The 23,342-nt window shown below is 45.3% G+C and overlaps 1 protein-coding gene across 2 annotated transcripts in view; it reads left to right on the top strand.

The window, feature by feature from the left end:
* The window catches only part of STAM2 (signal transducing adaptor molecule 2), a 65,923-nt gene that overhangs the window by 5,358 nt on the left and 37,223 nt on the right, over positions 1-23,342 (top strand). For both annotated transcript variants that reach the window (XM_088462013.1, XM_088462012.1), the window contains exon 2: positions 8,125-8,209. In XM_088462013.1, the coding sequence (XP_088318139.1) occupies positions 8,172-8,209 (38 nt within the window). In that variant the 5' untranslated portion in view covers positions 8,125-8,171. The remainder of the gene's footprint in view (positions 1-8,124; positions 8,210-23,342) is intronic.

The following is a 23,342-nucleotide window of genomic DNA, read 5'->3' as shown; positions in this document are numbered from 1 at the left end:
GCCTATACCATGTTATGTGTTGGTTAGTTTCATGCTAAGGAAGTCTTGGGGGGGAATTAATTAGCTGCAATAAGTTACCGTGGGCTAATTGAGCCCCCAGTGCTATCCAAATAGCCCAGAAGCGTGGCCGCCTGCAGCACTTATCAGGATTTTTTTCTGGGACCTCAGTAGGCTCCGAAAAATAATCTCCAATACTTATCTAGTTTTCGCGGATTGGACAGTGAAAACACATAAGTCTGTGAACTTCTCACGGATTCTGTAGCTGCGATTCAATTATTTTTGGATGCCTCCAGCTGGGAGTCTATATATTTGGGCGCTCGATGGAGCTGTTGTTCTCCATTTGGACACTTAAAGCTCTGGGGGAGACATTCTTCTCAGCCTCCTGAGGTGCAAGAAGAGATTTGCGCAAGATAATTTATTGGGCGCAAAGAAGGGCTCTAATTGAGTTGCCACAAGGTAAAAAATGTGAGCGTTCTGATTTTTTGCTCCCGAAAAATGATCATGGCGAATTGAATTCTTAGGGCTCGAATCAATTCAGCACGATACTGAATAGCCCTGGGAGGGAGCTCCCGGAGCTATTCAGTTCAGTGCGTTGTTTAGTCCGTCGTTGCCAGTTAAGTCGTGAGAACGGGCATTCTCCGACTAAAGTGCTGCCTGTGCAGTTGTTAGCGCTGCCATAAGTAGCAAAACAGCATTCCGGCTTTGTCGGATTTCTACTCGCACCCTCAGGGAGATACGAGAATAAATCCTTTAGTCGGACCAAACAGTGCGGTGTATTGAATAGCTGCCGGAGCTCCCTCCTGGGGCTATTCAGCATCGCTCTGAATTGAACCGAGCACTTAGTGTATGCAGAATGAATTACTGTATCTAATGTGCACAGTAACCTGTAATATGTGAAACTTCTGCATGGTATTTTGGATGCAGGTTAGGGCAAGTGACAAGGGAAATGGTTATCACATATGAGTTACTTTATTTCCCCTATACCAGAGATGAGAGAGCACATGTACAATAAAAGCACAATTTCTGTTGACTGTATTATTATTATTATTTCCATACAATACATCAGGGATGAGGTGCTATCTTTACAATACATCAGGGATGAGGTGCTATCTTTACAATACATCAGGGATGAGGTGCTAACTTTACAATACATCAGGGATGAGGTGCTATCTTTACAATACATCAGGGATGAGGTGCTATCTTTACAATACATCAGGGATGAGGTGCTATCTGACTAACTTTAGTTACTAGATTGTTAAAAAAGCATTCATTGTGTTATGTACAAATGTACTGTAGGTGCACATGCTGTTCTTTACAGAACATAAAAACACAAGAATGGAATTTTGTGATGATTTGTATACATAACAGTGGAAGAACTTGCTTGCCATATCATTTGGTTACAGTTTAATACCACAGACACAAATGTATGCTCATGCAAGATCATCTGGCATTGGTGTTTTCAGTAGTTACGTTATTTATTTGGGGGGAATTAATTAAATGCGATGTTGAATAGCGCCAGGAATGAGTTCCCGGGTCTATTCAATTGACCGCTCTGTTAACTCGGACTAGAGGACTTCTGCTTGCACCCTCATAAAGTACGAGCAGAAATCTGACTAAACTACTGCTGCTATGCTAGTTTTGGGCTTACCGTGTACACTAACCGCATCGTGGCTGGCACTTAAGTTGGAGAATGCAGGTTACCACGACTAAACACCTGGAATTAGGCGTGGCAATCGGCATCTCCTGACTTAAGTTCTGGGCATGATGAGGACAACTGAATAGCTACGTGAACTCGTTCCCGACTATTCAACTTCGCATTTAATTGAATCGCCCTCACTGTATACTTATTGCAGAAGGAGACTGTTGCCTATATTTTTGTTTTTGAGCTTTTTTTTTTTTATTTCTGGAGCCTTTGGATGTTTATGCACTTGTTTTATTTGCTTGCCAGATAAGTGCTTCATTCATAGAGGTGTGAGAGCAAAGTTTTTAAACTGATATAGTGTTTATTGAAACACATGGTAAAGCTGGCATTATGACGTTGTTTTATATGATAATAATCCTATTTTACCCTAGTTTTTGTTAAGAGCTTATAACTAGCGTAATAAAGCGGGGGCACTACAATTGTGCAGGGCCCTAATACATTGTGGTGGTGGTGAATAACAAAACATAGTTACTAAAATCCATAGTTTTTATATATATATATATATATATATATATATATATATATATATATATATATATATATATATATATATATATATAATACACACGCCTTCCTCCATTAGTGTTATCGGCAATTATATTGTTATAACAAAGGGAGCAAAACCAATATTGTGCATCATGCCATGGTGATGTCAAATGGGGGAACTCAATTGATTTGTGTGCCCGTAGCTCTTGTCTAAAGTGGCTAGTCCTGGGCATTTTTACCGTGTACCCAGCCCCTTTCGTGCAAACAATTAAATTGTTCCCGTCAGTAGCCAGTAGCTACGGTTGGCCAGTAACAATTGAATCACCATCAAAGTGTTATACTGTCTTGGAATATAAAGGCACATATCCACTACACGATCTAAATAGATGATTGAACGATAACGACACCGTTATCGTTCATTAATTTTGCAGTGGATATGCCGGTAACGACACGCGATGCGCGCTCCCGCTAGTCGTTGTCGGCATCTGTCATCGCCTGAACATACTGCCCAACCTGACCATATTGTCAGGTTGTGCATGTTCGGTGATGAGGGAGGGTGCCTGCACTGAATGACATATCGTTCAGTGTGGGCACATTATCCACTGCACAGTATAATGAACGATAACGATGTCATTATCGTTCATTTGTTCTATCATGGTGTAGTGGATATGCACCTTTAGTGTTGTACGAGGCTGCATAAATCCTGTCTGGTAAACATGCTGCCTTAGAACTCTGGTTCTCAATCTATGGGCCCAATTCAATTCTGCTGGAGTTGAACACATTTTGCACCTTAAAAATCTCGCACATCACAACTAAATTTCATAAAGCGGCTCCTGCACTTGATTTTTGGGTTTTTCTTTGCATATTTTCAAAATAATAGAAAAATGAATACCGGCTAGTGTTTTTCAGCATATAAAAGTATTTTGGGTTACAGGAAAACTTCTGTAAAGTAATTTTTCAGTCTTTTTAGATAAGTTTGTAAAATGATGGGTAAAATCACTTTCCTGCCAATACATCACCTCAGCTTACATCTCCTACCTGATTTAATCCATTATTGAGCTTTTTAGAGAAAATCACCTGACAACTGACATGTCTTTATTGGCCAAATTATACTATTCAAACCCCCTAAACCGAGTGCATGATTATTCATTGGGAGGGGTGTACCAGAAGTTGTGCACTATGGGGGTGATTTAGTAATGGATGGAATTGCAAAGTTGCACGCAGGCGGCTTGGCAATTCCGTCCTTGCAAACATGCAAATGCAGCAGGAAGTGAATGACATCCCCTGCTGCATTTGGCGATCCCAGCACTGCAACCGAGGTCGCAGGCTGGGATAACAGTGACGGTGGACGTCGCCGGCCAGCCAGCTGAGTAAGCTTCAGCTTACTCAAGCTGGCCAGCTTGCGAGGCCAAGACTCTGTGTTCATTGACGCAGCCCCTGGCCTTGTCACTCCCGGAGTTTCCGGGAACGCTGGCCGTACCCACTCCGCCCCTTAAATGCCACAATCAGGCAGAGGCATAGAAAGGGCTACGTGCGATCACGTAGGACGCGTTCTGGACATTCGCATTCACATTTTTACCTTTTTTAAAATAAGGATTTTCCCCAATTTGCTCCGACAATTGTCAGAGAATTTTTAATTAAAATGTACTTTCATTTTGCATGACCAAATTCCCGTCACATTGTGCAGAATTGAATCAACCCCTATTTTTACACGCAGATCCCTAAAAATGCCACAGAGCATAATGAGTAACCCCTTCTCGTCCATATCTCATCCCCCTCCAATGTTGGGCTACAAGGTTTAGATACCATAGCCAATTATGTTTCAAACTTGCTTTTGCTGTCTGGAACTCCCTCAGGTTTTTCTTAAATATCGAACATATCGTCTTATTTCCTCTTTGAACGTTCCGTGCATCAGCGGTAGTAGTAAGATTTGTCAGGAGTGAAGCAGTGGTGCAGCAGTAGTTCGCCCTTGCTATCAGTGGCAGAACGATTCTTGTCACCACGTACGTTTGAGTGCCACTACTATGCATTTTCATCTTGGGGAACTCGTGACACCCCTTGACAGAGTACACACTGGCCGACCAATTGGGTGTTCAATTGAACAACCGATATATCGTGTGCCCGTCAGCCAGTGTGTACAGACGATATGTCTGTGAATGACGTAGTGCAGACTTATCGCGTCGGCTGTGCAGCAGAGCCGATGGCAGATATATTTGCTCATCGTCATGTGTGTACAGGCGATCAGCCGAACACCCATACACCCATACACTCGTTCCTGGGGTGTGTATGAACAACCATCATCTGCAGATATCTGTCAGGTGTGTACCTACCTAGACTTAAGGCCCCCATACACTATCACTATCTGATGGATTGCCGGATTTTGCGACTGGATCGGAAACGCCGATCTGCTGATCAGAAATGCCTACTGGCGGCCATCGATGTTCTGTGATCCATCTGAGGGTCAGTGAAATTCTCCATGTTAAATTTCACCGGTTTACAAATCGCAAACACATTTTGATTGTCTTCAGAAAATCAGTGAAATCCAAGATGTTGGTTTTCACCGATCCAGAGATGCCAGGTTGCAGGAACGTGGCGATTCAACGCTAGTGTATGGGCCCCTTTATGTGGAACCCAGTTTGAGAACACTGCCTTTTTGGCCCCCATACACCAGCGTCGTATTGCCGCAATGCTACGATCCCCAGATGCCGGGCCTGTGGATCGGTGAAATCCAACATGTTGTATTTCACAGATTTGCTGTTCACGATCAAAATATCATTTGCAAATCTGTGAAATTTAACATTGTATAATTTCACCATCCTCCGATAGATTTGAGAACATCGATGTCCGCCAGTCAGCATTTCCGACTGGTGTTTGGGGGGCCTTTTGAATTTCCTGCATTTGTGTATTTGTCTAGTGGAGGGGGGGGGGGGGGGTTGTTATGTAGAACTCAGTAGTTACATAATCTGTTACTAAATGTGTCTGTCACGCTACTGACGTCTGCAGTATCAACCTTAGCATTATAGTTTGACTATAACGTGACTATGCTGCTAAGCTTACGTCATGGTGAGCTCGTGCAATGTCAATCATTCTGATGGATCTTGCACATATATCATTTGGTTTGTTTTTTTTGCGGTCAGAATTGATTGCTTGTCTTGCAGTGCATAATATCCACAACGTGGTGAAGGGCTTTGCTTGTCTGCGGAATGGTTAATAGATTCATCATTCTGTATTGTATCAGGAAAGTGGTCAGAATTACAGTAATTGTCCTGGGTCCTGCTTTCATAACCTCAAGTGTTTACTTATCGTATTGAGATGTGAGGACATAATTGTTAATGGGAAGGACAAAATGAGGTTCTTTCTTAAGCTGCTTATTATTCTGAAATTAAGCTATCATTGAGTAGTTACAGCCCTAAGTACTCCTTCATAAGAAATTAAATCCACAATAATTATTGGTGAGTGTACTTCCAAGCATGTGAATTGTTCACTTTATGTTATAAAAGGTGGTTGTTGTTATTGTTGTTTGTTTTTTTTTTTCTTTATAAAGTTTTTTCTTTTTTTTTACAGTAGACATTTTGGTGATTGTACTAAGTGTTGGTGCATCAGAGTTAACTGAAAGCAGTTTTTGCTTTCTCCCCCTGTCCATCATTGAACCTACTGCATATTCTTTGGAATTTTTCAGAGCTGCAGATAACTATACGTTGGTGTTATGGTGGGGTTCCAGGCGAAAATAAACGCATTCTCCATAAGTTGCTGGGGTTTACATAAATAAAGAACCCCCAAAACTATTAAGTGACTTCGTTTCATTTTTCAATATACTAAGGACCCTGAAAAATCCCTGAAATTGTATCTTACTTAAGGCCCCCATACACGGTGCGATTCAAAGTTGGTAAGATGTGTTGCGCGATTGCCCTTGAAATTCTTCAAACGATGTGGTAAAATGGTGTACGATTGATCGCTACGATCATAGGATAAGATGCATAGAAGTGTATCACATTGTACTCAAAAGATCGTAGATCTCTCTGCAAAACCATCTGATCTGCGATCCAACTAGAGGACGGCGGGGGACGCGCATCGGGGTCGCAGAACACACAAAAAATGCCTATTTTCATCTGATTGATCTATACAACCCGTCAAAACTATCCATATCAGGTAAAAAATCGTACCGTGTATGGGGCACCATTAGTCTGGCCCAGTTATAATGCACCCACATGGCTAAAGACTGGAATGAAAATTCTACCAATGTACACTCTAAGGGGTATATTTACTAAAGTGAGAGTTTTTAGAAGTGGAGTTATTACCCATAGCATCAATCCGATTCTACTTATTTATCTAACACCTCCTAGATATTAGCTAGAATGTGATTGGTTGCTATGGGCAACATCTTCACTTTTAAAAACCAGCACTTTAGTAAATATACTCCTAGGTGTCTATCATTTGGACAGTGCGCCGTGCAGTTTGCAAGGGTTTAGCCGCTTTATGCCTCCAATCCTGGTGCATTTGGGCACCACATGCACAATAATTACTGGACGCCCAGTGGCACCAACAATTGAATATTGCCTGTCACTTTAGACTGGAGCTGCTGAAACAAGACAGCAATTGAATTCCCACCTTAAGCTGGGTACACACCACTGACAATGCCATGTAATGATACATAGCGCGTGGCGCACACACTGCACGATCCAGTCTACGACGGCGCAATGTATTGTTACATGCTGTTTGTAACCGCATCGTTCATTGTAATGTCCCATCTGCTGTGCAGAACAGCAGATGGGACGATGCGATGAATGATCGTCATATACAACTGATCGGGAATGCACCTTACACGATGTGTACGATATATTGTTTTGATCCGCGAGCGAACAATATATATCGTATAGTGTGTACCCAGCTTTTGAGTATGATTTATAGCTGACCCACAGTGACCTCTATAGTGTTACAAAGTATTTGGAACTCAATCTTAAATGTAATAGTCTGCGACATTCTGATGACTCTGGGCCTGATTCAGAGCCATACGCTCTGAAAGAGCGTTTGCTCTGAATCAGGGCGTTTTTTTTTTTTTTTTTTTTGTGCAACCCAGTAGTGCAGAGCGTCTTTTCGTGCGGCCAGCTATTGCGAGCGGCCAGGTTGATGGTCGCGATGGTCAAGACCATCGCGACCATCAGGCTTGCGACGAGACCCTTGTGGTAGTGTCTCGTGGCCACAAGCCCCAGAGAGCTTCAGGCTCTAATAGAGCAGGAAGCTCTCCCACGGACATCACTGGTGATGTCAGTGGGGCCGCCCACCAACGGCAGGCGTTCACTTGAGAACGCCTCCGTTTGTGAAGCCACCCCCCCCCCCCCCGTCACGCCTACAAAACGGGGCGAGCTGTCGATCAACATCGACAGCCGCCCCTTTTGTAGTGAGTCCCGATCTGGGGCTTGCGCACGCGCATTACGGGCCGCTGCGAGCGGGTCTGAATCAGGCCCTCTGTTCGATGAAGTAAAAACCAGCTGGTTTTGCCTTTCAAATGATTGCTACTTTAATACAGACTCGCCGGAAACTTGTTGCGCCTGTGATTTGTAGGCTATTACATTTACCCCGTAGTCTCTGGTTGTCTATTACTCCGTATACATTGCCATGAACCATTCTATTATTCCCAGCTGACCAGTCACTACTACGCAATGCAGTGCTTTACAATACAGTGAGAGCCATAGCTTATTTTATTGGGTAGTGTATGTATTTTCTTTAATGGACTTCATTTATCAGAGATGCATGTGGCAAATCACCTGAGAGCAGGATGTCTGTTGCACGGAATGGTGTGATGGTTACATGTCACCATGCAGGGGATACAATTGAGCAATACGTTTCATTTTTGCATATGTTGTGCTCCATGTTGAGTCTCTTATGTTCCTGATATTTTTTCCCCTCACTTATTTCATGTTTTCTGTCTTGTATAGAGAAAGCAACAAATGAATATAACACCACTGAAGATTGGGGCCTTATTATGGATATATGTGACAAAATCTTGAATACTCCTAATGGGTAAGGTTGAAATGTAGTTACTGATTGTTATTCTTTTCAGTTGTGTGGTATATTATAACAACATTCTGAATGTTGACATATTGGTTACAAACCTTTCATTTTGGTTAGGTTTTGAATCACAGGTAATTTAAAGCTGCACTGCAACCTACGGAATATGTTATACTTATGTACTCCTTATGCATAGTCCAAGTGACTGCAACTGTCCCTCTAGGGGCTCTACCCGAAAGCCAAATGTTTGTGAGCAGGTGCACCAATCACAAGCTGCATCCCAGGCCTTGTCCCAAACCAGCCTGCTGCCATTTAAACCATCTTCTGGTTCTGTAATTACAGGCCTGGCAGTACCCTGCGAAAAATGTGTGGGGCTCTGTATAGGCAGAGGAGCATCTTATGATGGGTGGAGTGAAGCTTCAATTACTTTTCTTGTCAGTTTGTTTTGGTTACTTTTCTACATTTACATCCTGCTCATAATTCATTATTACCTTTTTTTATTATATGCAATTTTTATGTTCTTATGAAGAATGTTAACACAAACTGATAAAATGCCATATATCCCAATTAATAAGATCCCTATTTGTTTACAGGTGTTTTAGCAGGCATGTTCCAACTCAGCAGTCGCTTCATATGTTGCCACTATCTTTTCTTAAGTTCTAAAGTCATATGAGCAGGAAGCTCAACTAATAGAGCAGGAAGCTCAACTACTGACATCATGAGTGATGTCAGTAGGGCCGCCCTCAAACAGCAATCGTTCCTTCGGGAACGCCTCCTTTTGGCCAGCCACCCCCCCTCCCCGCCTACAAAATGGGGCGAACCGTCGATCAACGTCGACAGCTGTCCTGCTTTGTTGTGAGCCCCGGAGCGAGTGATTTCTCGCTCACTTAGGGGCTCGCTCGTGCGCACTGCCCGGTCATCGTCCTGCTTGCGAGCGGGTCTGAATCAGCCCTAAGTCTGATTTATCCCATTTGTTTCATATAGATGTGTCTATGGGGGACGCTGACGCTTCCATTAGGTAACTGTCACTCTGTGGCTTCTTGCTGCCGTCGTTCCATCATGACGCTACCTTGTCTAATGCAGCCCTGGTCTAAGTTACATGAGTGGACTGAGGTCCGGTCCTTTTTCTGTATTATTTCTCCACTTCAGCCTGCCAGCATAATTGCATTTTAAGGTTGTTCTGTTGTCTCTACACTGAGAATTTGACATTTAGGGGTAAATTTACTAAGATGGGAGTTCTATTAAGATTCCAGATATTATCTTCTAGAAGGTGCTAGATAAATGAGAAGCAGAATCTGATTGGTTGCTATGGGCAACACCACTTATTAATAGAACTCCCATCTTAGTAAATTTACTCCATAATGTATTAAAAATACAACAGGACTTCTGCATTTAATGCTGGGTGGAAGGAAGGATTCCTCACATAGAAAAGGAATCCTAGCGGAGAGTTTGGAATGTCTAGAGCAGACCCCACCCCCCTCCTAATTTACTCTAGTGTAGCTTGGATCTAATAGTAGCTTACAGATGTGTCACATACATCTTCCATGCCTGTTAAACAGCCCTTCTAGTCGCGCTATGCTCTGGCGTGATTCTGTAGCGCTGCGCGTCTTTGTCTGACTTTTTACCTTCAAATGCATTTTATTCGCAAAAAACGCATAAGCAGCTTCTGCTGATTAATGATATGCGGCATCCCTATATTCTGTGTGTAACTGCATGCAAAATGCTACGTTAGTGTCATAGCCGAATCACTTTGTGAATAAGACTCATTTGAAGGTAAAAAGTCGCACGAAAAGACGCTCTGCACTACTGGGTTGCACGGCACTCGCACATTATGTTTTTAACGCGACTTGTAGCACGTGGAGGTAAGATGTATGTGGACACATCTGTACATGTAAAAGTTGCTATTAGTCAGGTAACACTAGAGTTAATAGTACTAGAGTGCAGTGGAAATCTATCAGATCCTTCCTCCACTTAAGAAGGTATTCTAAATTAATAAAAATAAAAATACATATAAATAATAATAAAATGAATGAACACCCTGGTACAGGTGACAGTACTGCACAAAAACCATTACGACTAAAAAGCAGACTTTTGTCCTAGGCCCCTACAATGATGTCTGTGAATATGTACAGATCATAAAATGTCGATCTCTGGAGAACTAGCTGATTACATCAGTTTAACTTGCACCTTGGACTGGTCATGAGGGGAGAAATCCATTGAGTCATGTAGTAATTGTCATGTTTAGGAGTTTTCCCTTGTGATATGTCTATATTATTGTGTTTGCTACTTATTATTGCGGTTAATGAGATATTTGCTAGTGAAGTAGATGGCACAGTATCTTTTCACACCCTGTAACTAAGCCCATTCTGATGGTTTCAGTTGTTACAGCGTGCGCCGTATTGCCCGATGTATGTCTAGCTGCAGCAGTCGCCATCAGTCCGTCACTATGTTATTGCATACCGCTGAGTACCTACGCTCTTTACTTCTCGCTTTCATTAGAGGACGCCCCAGTCTTAATTATGTTTCCAAAGTTTTTGTCTAATGTTATGCTTCTTGAACTTGAGTAAGGGAGATGTCTTAATGCCAGTGCCCTCCTAGATCCAGGGGCGATTATGCCTTATTTTTCTAGCATATTTTATTTTGTTGAAAAGTGCAATGCTCTGGAATCGCACCTCTTGTTCTTATATACTGTATTTCTCTTTATTGATGTGTGCATGGCGCTGCTGTCTGATTGAGCAATTAATGTGCCTTGTAAGATCATTGTCTTTTACAAATAAGTAGCGATTTATACGCTGTACTTTAAAAGTGAAAAGTGCCTGTGTAATAACCAATATATCAGACCCATTATGTAACCGTTCCATACATAGATATGAGTTTCATAGGATTCCACTCATGTGTCTTCCTTGTGTTACATTTCTAATGTGGCCACACATTAAGGGGGCTGCTGCAGCGATGCTCGTAAGTCAGCCGTAATTGCGTGCAAGGAATTAAATGCGGGTATTTTTATGCCTAGTTGCACGCATCTATGCGACCGCACTGTACCCGTCTGTACGCTTGCTTTCATAGCCGTCATTATTATCAGCACCCACTATCACCAGCCCTAAACTTGTGGCAAGAGATCTGTCTGAAAACAGGAGGATCGCTGAATGTTCACAACCCTGTATAGGCTGTAATTTATGCCTATATGGCCTCAACGAGCCATCATCACACTTGGCCTCTGTGTGGATACAGTTGTGTATGAATCTGAATCGCTCGTACTTGCGTATGCTCGGCTGTGGACCACGTGCAGTGCTAATATGTGCAAGACCCCTAATGGTTTTTGAAAGGCCATGCAACAATATACTTGTAAGGGCACAATGATTAACCCCCTTCACTACACATGACGAGTGTACACCTAAACTGCGGGCAACTAGTCCCTCTCGCCACACACATGCACGCACAAAAAACACCTTTCTACTTCAGGGTCCATAGGGTATCCACAGGATACCTTGGGGTATAGGTGTGACGTCAGTCGCAGGGCACCAAAGAGTTAAGCTTTCAGCCTCCCAGGATGCACTAGGTCCCCCTCCTATACCCCGCCCCCGGGCCAAGGCACCTCAGTTTAGTTTGGTGCCCGGCCGGAGTCGGGTGCACCTGTTGGAGTGGGGGCTAGAAGAGCCCCTGAAGCTTTTTCTTCATGCAGCTGTGGCTGCACATCTGGATGAACAGCATGGACAGTCAGTCCTGACGTCCATGCTGTCTTCCCTACACCCCGCCGGTACCAGAACGCCGGTACTGATCCGGGGATGCTGGTGGGCGTCTGGGGTCACAGCTAGCGGTGACCCCAGATGCTCCGGACCATGGCCGGATTCAAGGGGGACAGAGGTAAGCAGCGGGGTCCCGCGGTGGGTCCCCGCTGATCACATGGTCCTAAGTCCCCAGGCAGGGGGCTCCCTGGGGACTGGCTGCAGCGTGGAGCCAGGCGACCAACCTGCGCTTCCACTACCCCCTGGGACAGCGGACCGCAGCAGAGCGGTAGCGCTGCGGCGTCCTAGGGGTTAAATGCATGCCAGGGGAGCGCGCCTTCCCTGTCTCACAGCCGGCGCCTCCCCCGCTGCACACAGCCCTCTCTGCACTGTGCTGACTGGTCCTGTGTCAGCGCTCCTCCCCCAGGCCAGCTTCTCTCTGCTCCTCGGCGGCCGTCTTCTCTGCAACGCATGGTGAATGCTGCTGGAAGTCTGGAAGGAAGCATCGTGGTCTGGGTCCCCCCGCATACCTCTCCTCCGCTGTGGCTCAGGTCTGTGTATGCAGCGCTGTGTCCTACCAGGCCCTGTGTCTGTGTAGTTGAGTGATCAGCGCTGTTAGTGCAGGAATTGTTATTTCTCTGCATTGTATGTGACTGTGCTAGCGCTGCCTGTAACTTTTCTTCTCTAAACTGTCAGCTTTATTACTGTCCCTGTTCTTTCTGCTAAAGCCCTTGCGGTGCGGTGCTGCAGGGTGGTCTCTCGCCTATTTAATACTTAATTGGTGAGAGATGTCACATACGTGGTGCCATCATGTCTGAAAGTGATTTTCCCCTCCGGCTACAGTGTACCACGTGCAAAGTACCGTTAGCGGAGGGGGAGGGTAGCGCAGAGGGCCTTTGCCGGCAGTGTTTGTCCATGGCGCGGCCTATTACGGTTACAGCATCGGTACAGGAGCCGCCCTGGGCTTGTTTCGCTCAGGCGTTAACAGCTTTAGTGGGCCAGTTAGCTCCGCAGCCCGCGTTTACTCCGATGGGTTTGTCCCAGCAGTCTGTGGTGTCGTCACCCATGCAGGGGTTCCCACGACAATTGGTGGTACCCCACAGTCTCCCTATTTCCCCGCTCCCGGGTTCTCAGGAGCCAGCGTGGGTTAACTCCCTGACGAGTTCTGTACAGCACTTGTCGGATGTGTTGCAAGGGGAGTCTGTGATGCGGCCTCATAAAAGGCCGGTGGCGTCTCTGTCCGCTCCTTATGAGGATGACGAAGGGACGTCTGATGATGGGGAGATTCTGGATCCTTACGATCAGGAACCTCTCCATACTAAGGACGCTGATGCTAAGTCCAAAGTATATATTCCTGGACTTATTCGGGCGGTCCGCACAGCCTTGGTGATTGAGGACGAAGTTCCCCCAGCGGCTAAATCTAAGTATGCCTTTTTCAAAGATGTGAAGGGCGATGCCACAGTCTTTCCTCTTTCGGGTCAGTTGGTGGACCATTTAGAGGAGGCGTGGAAACAACCTGGCAAAAGATACCAGCCGCAGAGACGCCTGGCGGTGGCTTATCCGTTCGCGGATAATTATTTTGCTAAGTGGGAATCCCCTCCACAGGTGGATTCTCACGTGACCCGTCTTGTCCGTAGTGCCATATTGCCGATGCCATCCATGTCCTCCCTTAAGGATGCTACGGACCGCAAGGTAGAAATCTGCCTGAAGTCCGCTTATTCCCTTGCAGGGGGGGCAGCACGGCCGGCTATGGCCATTTGCTGGGTTGCCAGAGCGATGGAGCGCTGGGCGGATTCATTAGAGGCTTCTTTTGAATCCGACTGTCCGGCCGAACAGGCGGAGTTGATTGGCAATCTCCGTGATTCGGCCCCCTACATCAACGAGGCGGCTCTAGACATTAGTACTCTGGTGTCTAGAATTTCTTCAGCAGCGGTAGCTGCTCGTCGCACCTTGTGGCTGCGATCCTGGAAGGCGGACGCAGATTCCAAGAAAGGTCTGGAAGCGTTGCCGTTTACCGGAGAAGTTCTCTTCGGTCCGGATCTGGATAAGATTGTGGCCACGCTGGCGGCAGCCAAATCTGCTTGTCTCCCGTCGGCCGCTGCTCCTTCTGGTTCTGGACCATCGTCCTTTCGGTCATCTAGGGCCCAGGGCAGGCCCAAACCACAGTCGTTTCCTCGACAGGCTGTCCCTAAGAAATCGGTCAAGCCCCGGAAACAGGCATGGAGTACCAGACGTCCGGCCCCCAAGCCAGATGACAAGCCTGCGGCCTGACGGTCCGGGTCTCCCCTTGGGGGATCCCAGGGTGGGAGGCCGCCTGCTGCAGTTCTCCCGGTGTTGGTCGTTCACTACGACAGACACTTGGGTTCTGGAGGTGGTCTCCCACGGGTATGCCCTCTCCTTCCGGCACAGACCCCCGGCTCGATTCTTCACCACGGGTCTACCATCAGACCGGAACAAGGCTACGGAGCTGCGGAAGGTATTGCACACTATGCTCCAGGCTGGAGTTATAGTGCCTGTTCCATTCTCTCAGAGGGGCCAGGGTTTCTATTCAAATCTATTTTTGGTACAGAAACCCAATGGGTCATATCGTCCGATTCTCAACCTCAAAGCACTCAACAAGTCTTTGCGGGTCCCGAAGTTTCGGATGGAGACCCTACGGTCCATCATTCTGGCGCTGGAACCTGGGGACTACATGGTGTCATTGGACATACAGGACGCTTACCTGCATGTCCCTATTCTTTTGCGCCATCAAGAGTTCCTTCGGTTTGCAATCCGCAGCGACCACTTCCAGTTTGGGCGTTACCTTTTGGCCTGGCGACAGCACCACGTGTTTTCACCAAGGTGATGGCGGTCATGGCGGCTTCTCTGCGGCTGCAAGGAGTCCGCATGTTGCCGTACTTGGACGACCTGTTATTGGTGGCAGGATCTCCAGAGCTCCTGTTACACCACTTGGACCTGACCATTGCACTGCTGCAACGGCACGGCTGGCTAATCAACTGGCAGAAGTCCACTCTAATCCCGTCTCGGAGGATTCTGCATCTTGGAGCCTTATTGGACTCGGGACAGCAAAGGATCTTCGTGACGGAGGACAAGATCTCTGCTTTACAGTCAAGGGTGCGCAGTTGTCTGCACAGCCGCCGGGTGTCCTTACACTCGGCGATGAGGTTACTGGGCTCCATGGTGTCGGTGTTCGACAGGGTGGAATACGCCCTGTTTCACTCCAGACCTCTGCAGCACCTGATCCTGTCCCAAGTGGAATGGGCTGCCTCAGTCTCTGAAGTTCCAGACGATTGTGCTCACCCCGGAGGTTCACCTGTCCCTTGCGTGGTGGTTAAAGACGACCCACCTCAACAAGGGACGTCCGTTCTGGGTTCCAAATTGGGTCCTGTTGACAACGGACGCCAGTCTTCGGGGCTGGGGAGCAGTTTCGGGTCCACACTTGTTCCAGGGCAGGTGGACGCCGACAGAAGCGGAGCTTCCAATAAATATCTTGGAACTCCGTGCGGTCTTCAATGCTCTCCTGCAGGCACAGCGGTTTCTCCAGGGTCACCCGGTGCAGGTCCAGTCGGACAATGCTACCACCGTGGCCTACATAAACAGGCAAGGAGGAACTCGCAGTCGGGCGGCTCTCGTAGAGGTCTCTCGGATCCTGGTTTGGGCGGAGCGCAATCTTCCGGCCATATCAGCGGTCTTCATCCCGGGAGTGCTAAATTGGGAGGCGGACTTTCCCTTCTTCCACGGGTAATCCGGAAATTCAAACAGGAAGGAGGGACGCTCCTGTTGATAGCTCCCGCGTGGCCAAGACGGCACTGGTTCTCAGACCTTCAGGGTCTGTCCGTGGACAGTCCTCTGCGGTTGCCGCTACGACCGGACCTTCTGTCTCAGGGTCCTTGTCTTCACCCGGACCTGACTCGGCTGTCTTTGGCGGCGTGGCTGTTGAGACGGCCATGCTGAGGTCCCGGGGGTTTTCCAGCTCTGTGGTGCGTACCATGTTACGAGCTCGGAAACCGTCTTCCGCGAGGATATACCATCGCGTGTGGCATACGTTCTTCCAGTGGTGTCGACCGAGAGGTTATGCACCGCGGGAGTTTCGTCTGTCTCGGATTCTCGCCTTCCTGCAAGCGGGACTAGATCATGGGCTTCGCCTTGCTTCTTTGAAGGTACAGGTTTCGGCCCTATCTGTCTGGTTTCACCGTAGGGTTGCTACAATCCCGGATGTGCGCACCTTTATGCAAGGTGTTCTCCGTATTCAGCCGCCCTTTGTTCCACCTGTGGCGCCTTGGGATTTGGCTGTGGTCCTGAGGGCTCTCCAAGGACCGCCGTTTGAACCACTGGGCTCAGTGGATATTAAATGGCTAACAGCTAAGACTGTTTTCCTTCTGGCCGTTGCTTCGGCCAGACGTGTTTCTGAGTTAGGGGCTCTTTCTTGTAGACCCCCTTTCTTGGTTTTTCATGGGAACAGGGCAGTGCTCCGCACTCGGCCCGAGTTTCTTCCCAAAGTTGTTTCCCAGTTTCATGTTAACGAGGAAATAGTTGTTCCGGCCTTTAACTCACCGGGTCTTTCCGTGGGTGAGGCCTCTTTGGATGTTGTGCGGGCCTTAAGGACTTATGTTGACCGCACTTCTTCGTTTAGGAAGTCGGACGCTTTGTTGTCCTCTATGGCTTCTGTAAAAAGGGTTGGCCTGCTTCAAGGCAAACTTTGGCAGCCTGGATCCGTATGGCTATTTCTGAAGCTTATCTTCATGAAGGCCCACCGGTCCCTCCTTCTCTGAAGGCTCATTCCACTAGGTCTGTGGGTCCTTCGTGGGCAGCTCGACGTGGTGCCTCGGCAGTTCAGATCTGCAAGGCTGCTACGTGGTCTTCTGTCCATACCTTCGTGAGGTATTACAGGTTTGACACCTTCGCCTCTCAGGATGCTTCCTTCGGGCGGCGGATTCTCCTTTCTGCACAGGAGCGTCCCCACCCTTAAAGGATACTGCTTTGGGACATCCCCAAGGTATCCTGTGGATACCCTATGGACCCTGAAGTAGAAAATATGAGATATGGTAAGAACTTACCCTTGTTATCTCTATTTCTACGAAGTCCATAGGGTTCCACAGGACTCCCGCCCTGTCGCACCTGTTCTGCAGATGGGCTTTGCTCTGGTCACCGGTTTTCCGTCTCCCTCTGGTGAGAATGTGATTCTTGTATGTGTCCAGATCTTTGTTCTCTCTCTTCCTTCTCCTCCTCCGGCCTATGGCTTGGTAACTAACTGAGGTGCCTTGGCCCGGGGGCGGGGTATAGGAGGGGGACCTAGTGCATCCTGGGAGGCTGAAAGCTTAACTCTTTGGTGCCCTGCGACTGACGTCACACCTATACCCCAAGGTATCCTGTGGAACCCTATGGACTTCGTAGAAATAGAGATAACAAGGGTAAGTTCTTACCATATCTCATATTTTCCCACCAATCCAGATGACTGGTGAGGACGTTTCATCAAGCTGGGTTCCGTGAGCTGACTTTGCCGCGCATGCGTGCTGATGGCAGTTTTGAAAAAGAACACTGAAAATGAATGAAGGTATGGGAGGAGGGACTTTAATCTCCTGTATCCCCCAACCCTGGCACCTACAAGGAATGGCTGACCTTCTAAAGTTATTTCCTAGTGATTAGTGTTGTTAGGCAAAATTCACTACACTGATGAAAATCATGGATTCCGGGGATGGGGAATATCTTCCCCCTACCTGGCATACATAAAGGGTGGCCCCCTAGTAGCTTTTGTCTAGTGATCACCAGACAATATTACCCAGTGCTATGGAAAACATGTGTTTTTCCATATTTGGATGGGAGAGCACTATATGCCCTCTTACGCCCAATATTGCACCTGTACATGTTGGGGCACTCACATTTTTAAAAGAGGGGAGTCTCCTCTTTCAAATGATTTGACCACATATTAGCTATTTTCTGGTGATCACCGGTGTTCACCAGGCAACATCAGCCTGTGCTACGGAAAACCTTCATTTCAGCATACGGGTAAGAGGGCACTAGGTACCCTCTTACACCCATAACTGCACCAATACACATTAGGGCTCCCGCATATGAAAGAGGGGAGTCCTTTCTATCAAACGACGTGTCTCCCTTAGCAGCTATTGCCTGGTGATCACCTGCGATCACCAGATAATATCACCCTGCGCTACGGAAAAATTACGTAAACATGACACCTCCCCCCTCCTCTTCCCGAAAAAAAAAAAAATATATATATATTTCATGCATGGAGGAGAATGTAAAGCCCAAATCTCCCCCCTGCCCCATATTATATCAAACAAAAAATGTAATACGTTAGGTTTCCTAACGTAAAAAATGGCAAGTCTTGTTGAGTTGTGATATTATTTCTACATATGGGTAGTGTATAAATCGAGACAGCGAAAATGTGGAAAAAAAAAATATATATATATATTGAATTGTGGATTTTTTTTTTCTGAGAACCTATAAGCAGAATCCTGCTGGTTGCAATTTTTTAACCGAGAACTTTAGGCGAAGCAATAACCACAAAGTATTTGATTGTGGTGTTTTATAAATAAATAAGAAAAAGCTAAAAATTACATTTGCTTTGGTTACACTTTCTTGAAGTTTCGAGTAATAAACTTTTTTGGCCATTCGGGTTAAAACCTTTTTGACTTGTTAGCATGAGTAAAAAGCCTAATGGTATTTTCTAACAGGAAAAAAACCCCCCAAGGCGTAATTTGTGTAGGTACCGCATGAAAATTCAATGGGCTCTATTCAGTTGAACGCGAATGAAATAGCGCAGGGAATGCGCTCCTGGAGCTATTCAATTCTGCGCACTGTTAAGGATTTCTTCTCGCATCTCTCCAGGGGTGCAAGTAGAAATCCAACAAAAGTACAGGCGCAATGCTGTTTTCTGCCCTTAGCGCCACGGAAACAGCATCGCGCCGAGAAGTTTAGTCGGAGAATGCCCGTTCTCGCAACTAAACACCCTGTTTAAGGTGCGAGAACGGGTATTCTCCGACCTAACAGCGTGCAGAATTCAGTAGCTCCGGGAGCTCCTTCCCTGTGCTATATAATTTGCGTTCCATTGAATGGAGCCCATTGATGTTGGAATGTGAGAAAAAAGAGCTCCACACAGGGGTGAGAAAACCCTCGGCAGTGAAGGAGTTAATCCTTTGTTACAACTCCTAGCACACATACCTATTTGTTGCAGTGATTTGAAACTGCTGATGCTCTTAATTAGGAAGGGGAGGGCGCATAAGCGTTGTCTCCTAAAAATACAGGCAATGCAGTTGCCAGTTAGATGCATGGGGCCGTATTCAATTCGTGGCAAAAACTGATGTTTTTTTCGCCAAAAAAAAAGCGAAAACGGAAATAGGCGAAAAAAGACTGAAGAGAAGTTTTCTCCAGACCAGGAGAAAAAAAAAAGCAAAAACCTTATTTTTGGCTTTGGACCCCCCCTTACGATAAATTACCGGGGGACAAAATCGCGTTGCGTACTTTTGTGAAAAACGACCATGCATATTTTGGACGAAAAATGAAAAAATATAGTTGAAAATGGTTTTAACATATTGGCTCTGATTTTTCGATGGGTGGTATGGACGTGAGTTTTTACAACACGAAAATATACTTGCACCCATTTTAACGTACCCCCAATTTATGTGCAACAGTGATTTCCTGGAAAAAAAAATAGCTTTCTATCTATCTTTTTTTTTTTTTTTTTTTTCCTCCTGTGTTTTTTAAATAAGGTATATTACTAATTGCATACATTTACTGTTTTTTTTTCCTCTCAAAATTTGCGTGGTCGTTTTTTTGCCAAAGTAAGCAATTTACGATTTTTTGCCATTCATTTATCATGGGGGGGGGGGGGGGGGGTGTACAAAGGGTTCTGAAAGAAATCCCCCACATTTTTAGCCAAAAATAAGGATTTTGCTTTTTTTTTTTTTCTCCTGGTCTGGGATACAGAAAACGTTTCTCCAGGTTTTTTTTTTCCGCATGTTGCCGTTTTCGCATGTGTGTTGGTGAAAATTTGGCAGTTTTTATTTTTAAGAAAATGGCTGTTTTCGCCAATGACGAAAAAAACGTTTGTTTTCGCCACTAATTGAATACGGCCCTTAGTTAGATAATGTATCTAACCAACTGTCAGGGACCCGTACCCAGTATCCCTGACGCGGGGGGTACCTCTGCTATTGACAGAGGGCCGTAATACAAATACCTTACTTATGAAACTGCCACCACTGATGGAAACGATTTAAAGAGGCCACCGGTCCTCTATTGTCCCAATAATTGCACAGGCTCAGCAACAAGATTCCCACGCAGTTACTCTTTTGCTTAACCACTCCACAATTGCGCAGACTCGGCGTCCCAGACGACCACACAGTTCACTGAGACCAACCCTCTGCTTCCCGTACTTAACAATAAGTGTAGCGTCACCCTAGCGGACTAATAGTCTCTTCAAAGACTAGGTTTTGGAGCATATATGAAATAAACTAATAAAGAATACTTTATTTACAGAAAAAGGAGTACAATGCATTAAAAAGAATGTTACAAAGAAAAGAATGGTTACAAAGTTACATACAGTACATGTATAGCAATATTAAATAAAAATGGTAGAGGTTGACTTACAGAAAACATGCAGCGTTAGAAACATGCAGCGTTCTGCCCAGGAGGAATGGTAAGAAATGCAAGGAATGCAGGTTAAACTTCAATGTGGCATTGATCCCCCAGTTTTGACCCAGAACACAGGACTTCAATCCCTTTTATCAGAAGAGCATCACACCTAGGGTGATGTCATACCCGTCCGTTCTGATTGGTGGATCAGATAATTGAAGGACAGCTAAGTTTAAAATCCCTTTAAACTTATAACAGAATAAGCCTAATAACTTCCCCTGTAGATGCTGTACCTACAATATGGGGTGTTCATCATACTGGTCCTTATTTCATCTGTTATAAAAGTGTAAATATGATGTGGTTGTCTTAGTGCATTCCTGAGATATCTCATCTCTTCAAAACTGTATGTCTCAGTGATCTGGGAATCGCACACAACCTGGATATGGAGTCCTGTTATATGTATATAATTTCCCAGGCTTCCAGCTATCACTGATACATCCATTTTATCTCATAAACCATCCAAATATGACTGATCTTTGATCTGCCATATCTCATCACACCTGAATGCCAGCCTGATTACTATTTGTTTTACCCCCTATGGTGCTGACACAAAGGCTGAGCACTACACATGCCCTGGTGACAATGTTACCATCATTGAGTGGACAACACACATGGGCTCTGAGCTAGACAAACCTGTGTAGTATTTCCTAATTTCATTAACAGGTTAGTGGGAACTTGGCCTGTATCTGTTAATTTCATTACCTGGGCAAGACTCTAACTAAAAGGTTTCCTGACTTGTAAACTTCAAAGAATAATTCTCATGTGAGTCATGACATTGGCATCTTATTGATCAGTGGGGGCCAGAGTTCAACAGCAACTTGTTAGGGAACAAACCCAATCATAGAAAATCTATAATTCTTCACACCTCCCTATTTAAGAAGATGTGCGGGGATATGATCCACCAGATCATTCCTCAAACGTCTCTCCCGTATTGCCCTGACGAGAAAGCCCATTTTATTCTATGGCTTTTAATTACCAATCTGTTATGACATGAAACTATAATTCGCACTATGTGCCATGTCGCTATATTCCTCACACCAACCATTAAAGATAGGACATGAATTTATATGTACAATATACATGTTACAGCAAAAAGCCCACAAAGTTGGACTTCGCCTTTTTATTTATTCAATTGATTCACTTGAGGAAATGACTGATTGCCAGGTCATACACACGTCTGCCTATGTGTGTTTGTGTACCTTGTGTCACTTGATTTACTGATCTTGTGTTACAACTATTTCAACTCTGTAATCATTTCATTCTGTAAACTGTTTTATTTATACTACTTTAAATCAACAGTAACCCATGACAGCTGACAAACAGGTCGTGCCTGGCCAAGCAAGCACACATGTAGCTGTTGCAGTGTAAAGCATGAAGGCATTCTCGCCAGTACTACTCCTTGGCAGCTATAATGAAGGGTTTAACGCACTAGTCAGCTGGGTAGAGACGAGGAAAGGAAACCCATCTGGAAGCTATATAGAGTGGCTACACCTCCCCTTGCTGTGTTTGACAATCTTCCTATAGATAGAATGGGAATATTTGACTGCCATGGAGTATTTAAAAGAAATTAAATAAATTGTGACCATTCTCTAATTTCCACCTGAGGCCCGTATTCAATTAGAGGCGAAAAAAGTGTCGCCTGTCCGACTTTCCGCCTCCTTCGCCTATTTCAGAGGCGGAATCTTTCCGTGCGCGTCCTCGCTTTTCTCGTAATTCAATTCCAAAACAGGCGAAAACGGAAAGCGGTGAATGCGGAACAGGCGGAAAGTGCTGAATAGAATGGGGGAATCATTCTGTACCCCAAAATAAGATGCACTGACACTGGAAATCAGTACATATGTGTACTATTAGCCCTAATAAAGGTACTTTGTGTCATTCATTTGTGTTTAAAAGCTTTATATCTGCTTATTTGTAATAGTGCTGAAAAATGGTATAAAACAGTGTTTTTTTTGGAGAAAATAAATAGTCCTGTCACATTTGTGGTATTTGAAAATGGGTGCTGGCATATTTTTGTGTCTCTATAAAGTGATCTTTTAAAAAAAAAAAAAAAAAAAGTGAAAAACCGCCCTCATACATGCACCTGCAATCCCAGAAACACTTGGCCCCTCCTTACAGCACCCCACGAAGTCTATTTTGCTAGTATTCAAAGTTGTCCCCCCACTTTTTTATTTTTTTGCCCCCAAAATGGCATTTTTTGGGGGGGGGGGGGGTGTTCTGTGTTTTTTTTTTTTATTTTGTTGATTTGTCCTTTGGGGGGGACTAAATTGTCCTGGAATTGAATATGGAGATACTTTTAAAACAGGCGGAAAGTCCAACTCCACGGAAACTTATCTCCAAAGGGCACTTCTAATTGAATCCGGCCCTGAAATTCCATGGTAGCCATAACAAATGGGACATATCCAAGCAAGAAAGAAAGAGGGTTAGTTAAGCATACATGTAACACCCTTTAATAAGTATGAGAAAGAGGGATAATCCATATAGGGTGTAAAATATGTAAAATAAAACCGAACTATATGTGTGTATATTACATCTTTAAGATAGTATTGTATCTGTATGTGTTTAATATGACTGTGTATAATTATTATATGTACAGTGTGAAGGGGTGAAACATGGCCCCAGTGAAAGTGATTTACTGCACCTCATACACTGCATGGAGGGATAGTTCTAGAAAGAGCACATGGACAGGTCAGCAAGGTTATAACTGCCACTGCAGGAGCAGTAACTGCCAGTCTAGTAACTGCCAGTCTAGTAACTGCCAGTCTAGTAACGGC

This window comes from Taudactylus pleione, unplaced genomic scaffold, assembly GCF_031769625.1.
Source record: "Taudactylus pleione unplaced genomic scaffold, aTauple2 ptg001137l, whole genome shotgun sequence".
Classification (NCBI taxonomy): Eukaryota; Metazoa; Chordata; class Amphibia; order Anura; family Myobatrachidae; genus Taudactylus; species Taudactylus pleione.
Note: the sequence above shows the minus strand (reverse complement) of the source record. Positions and strands in the feature narration are given on the sequence as shown.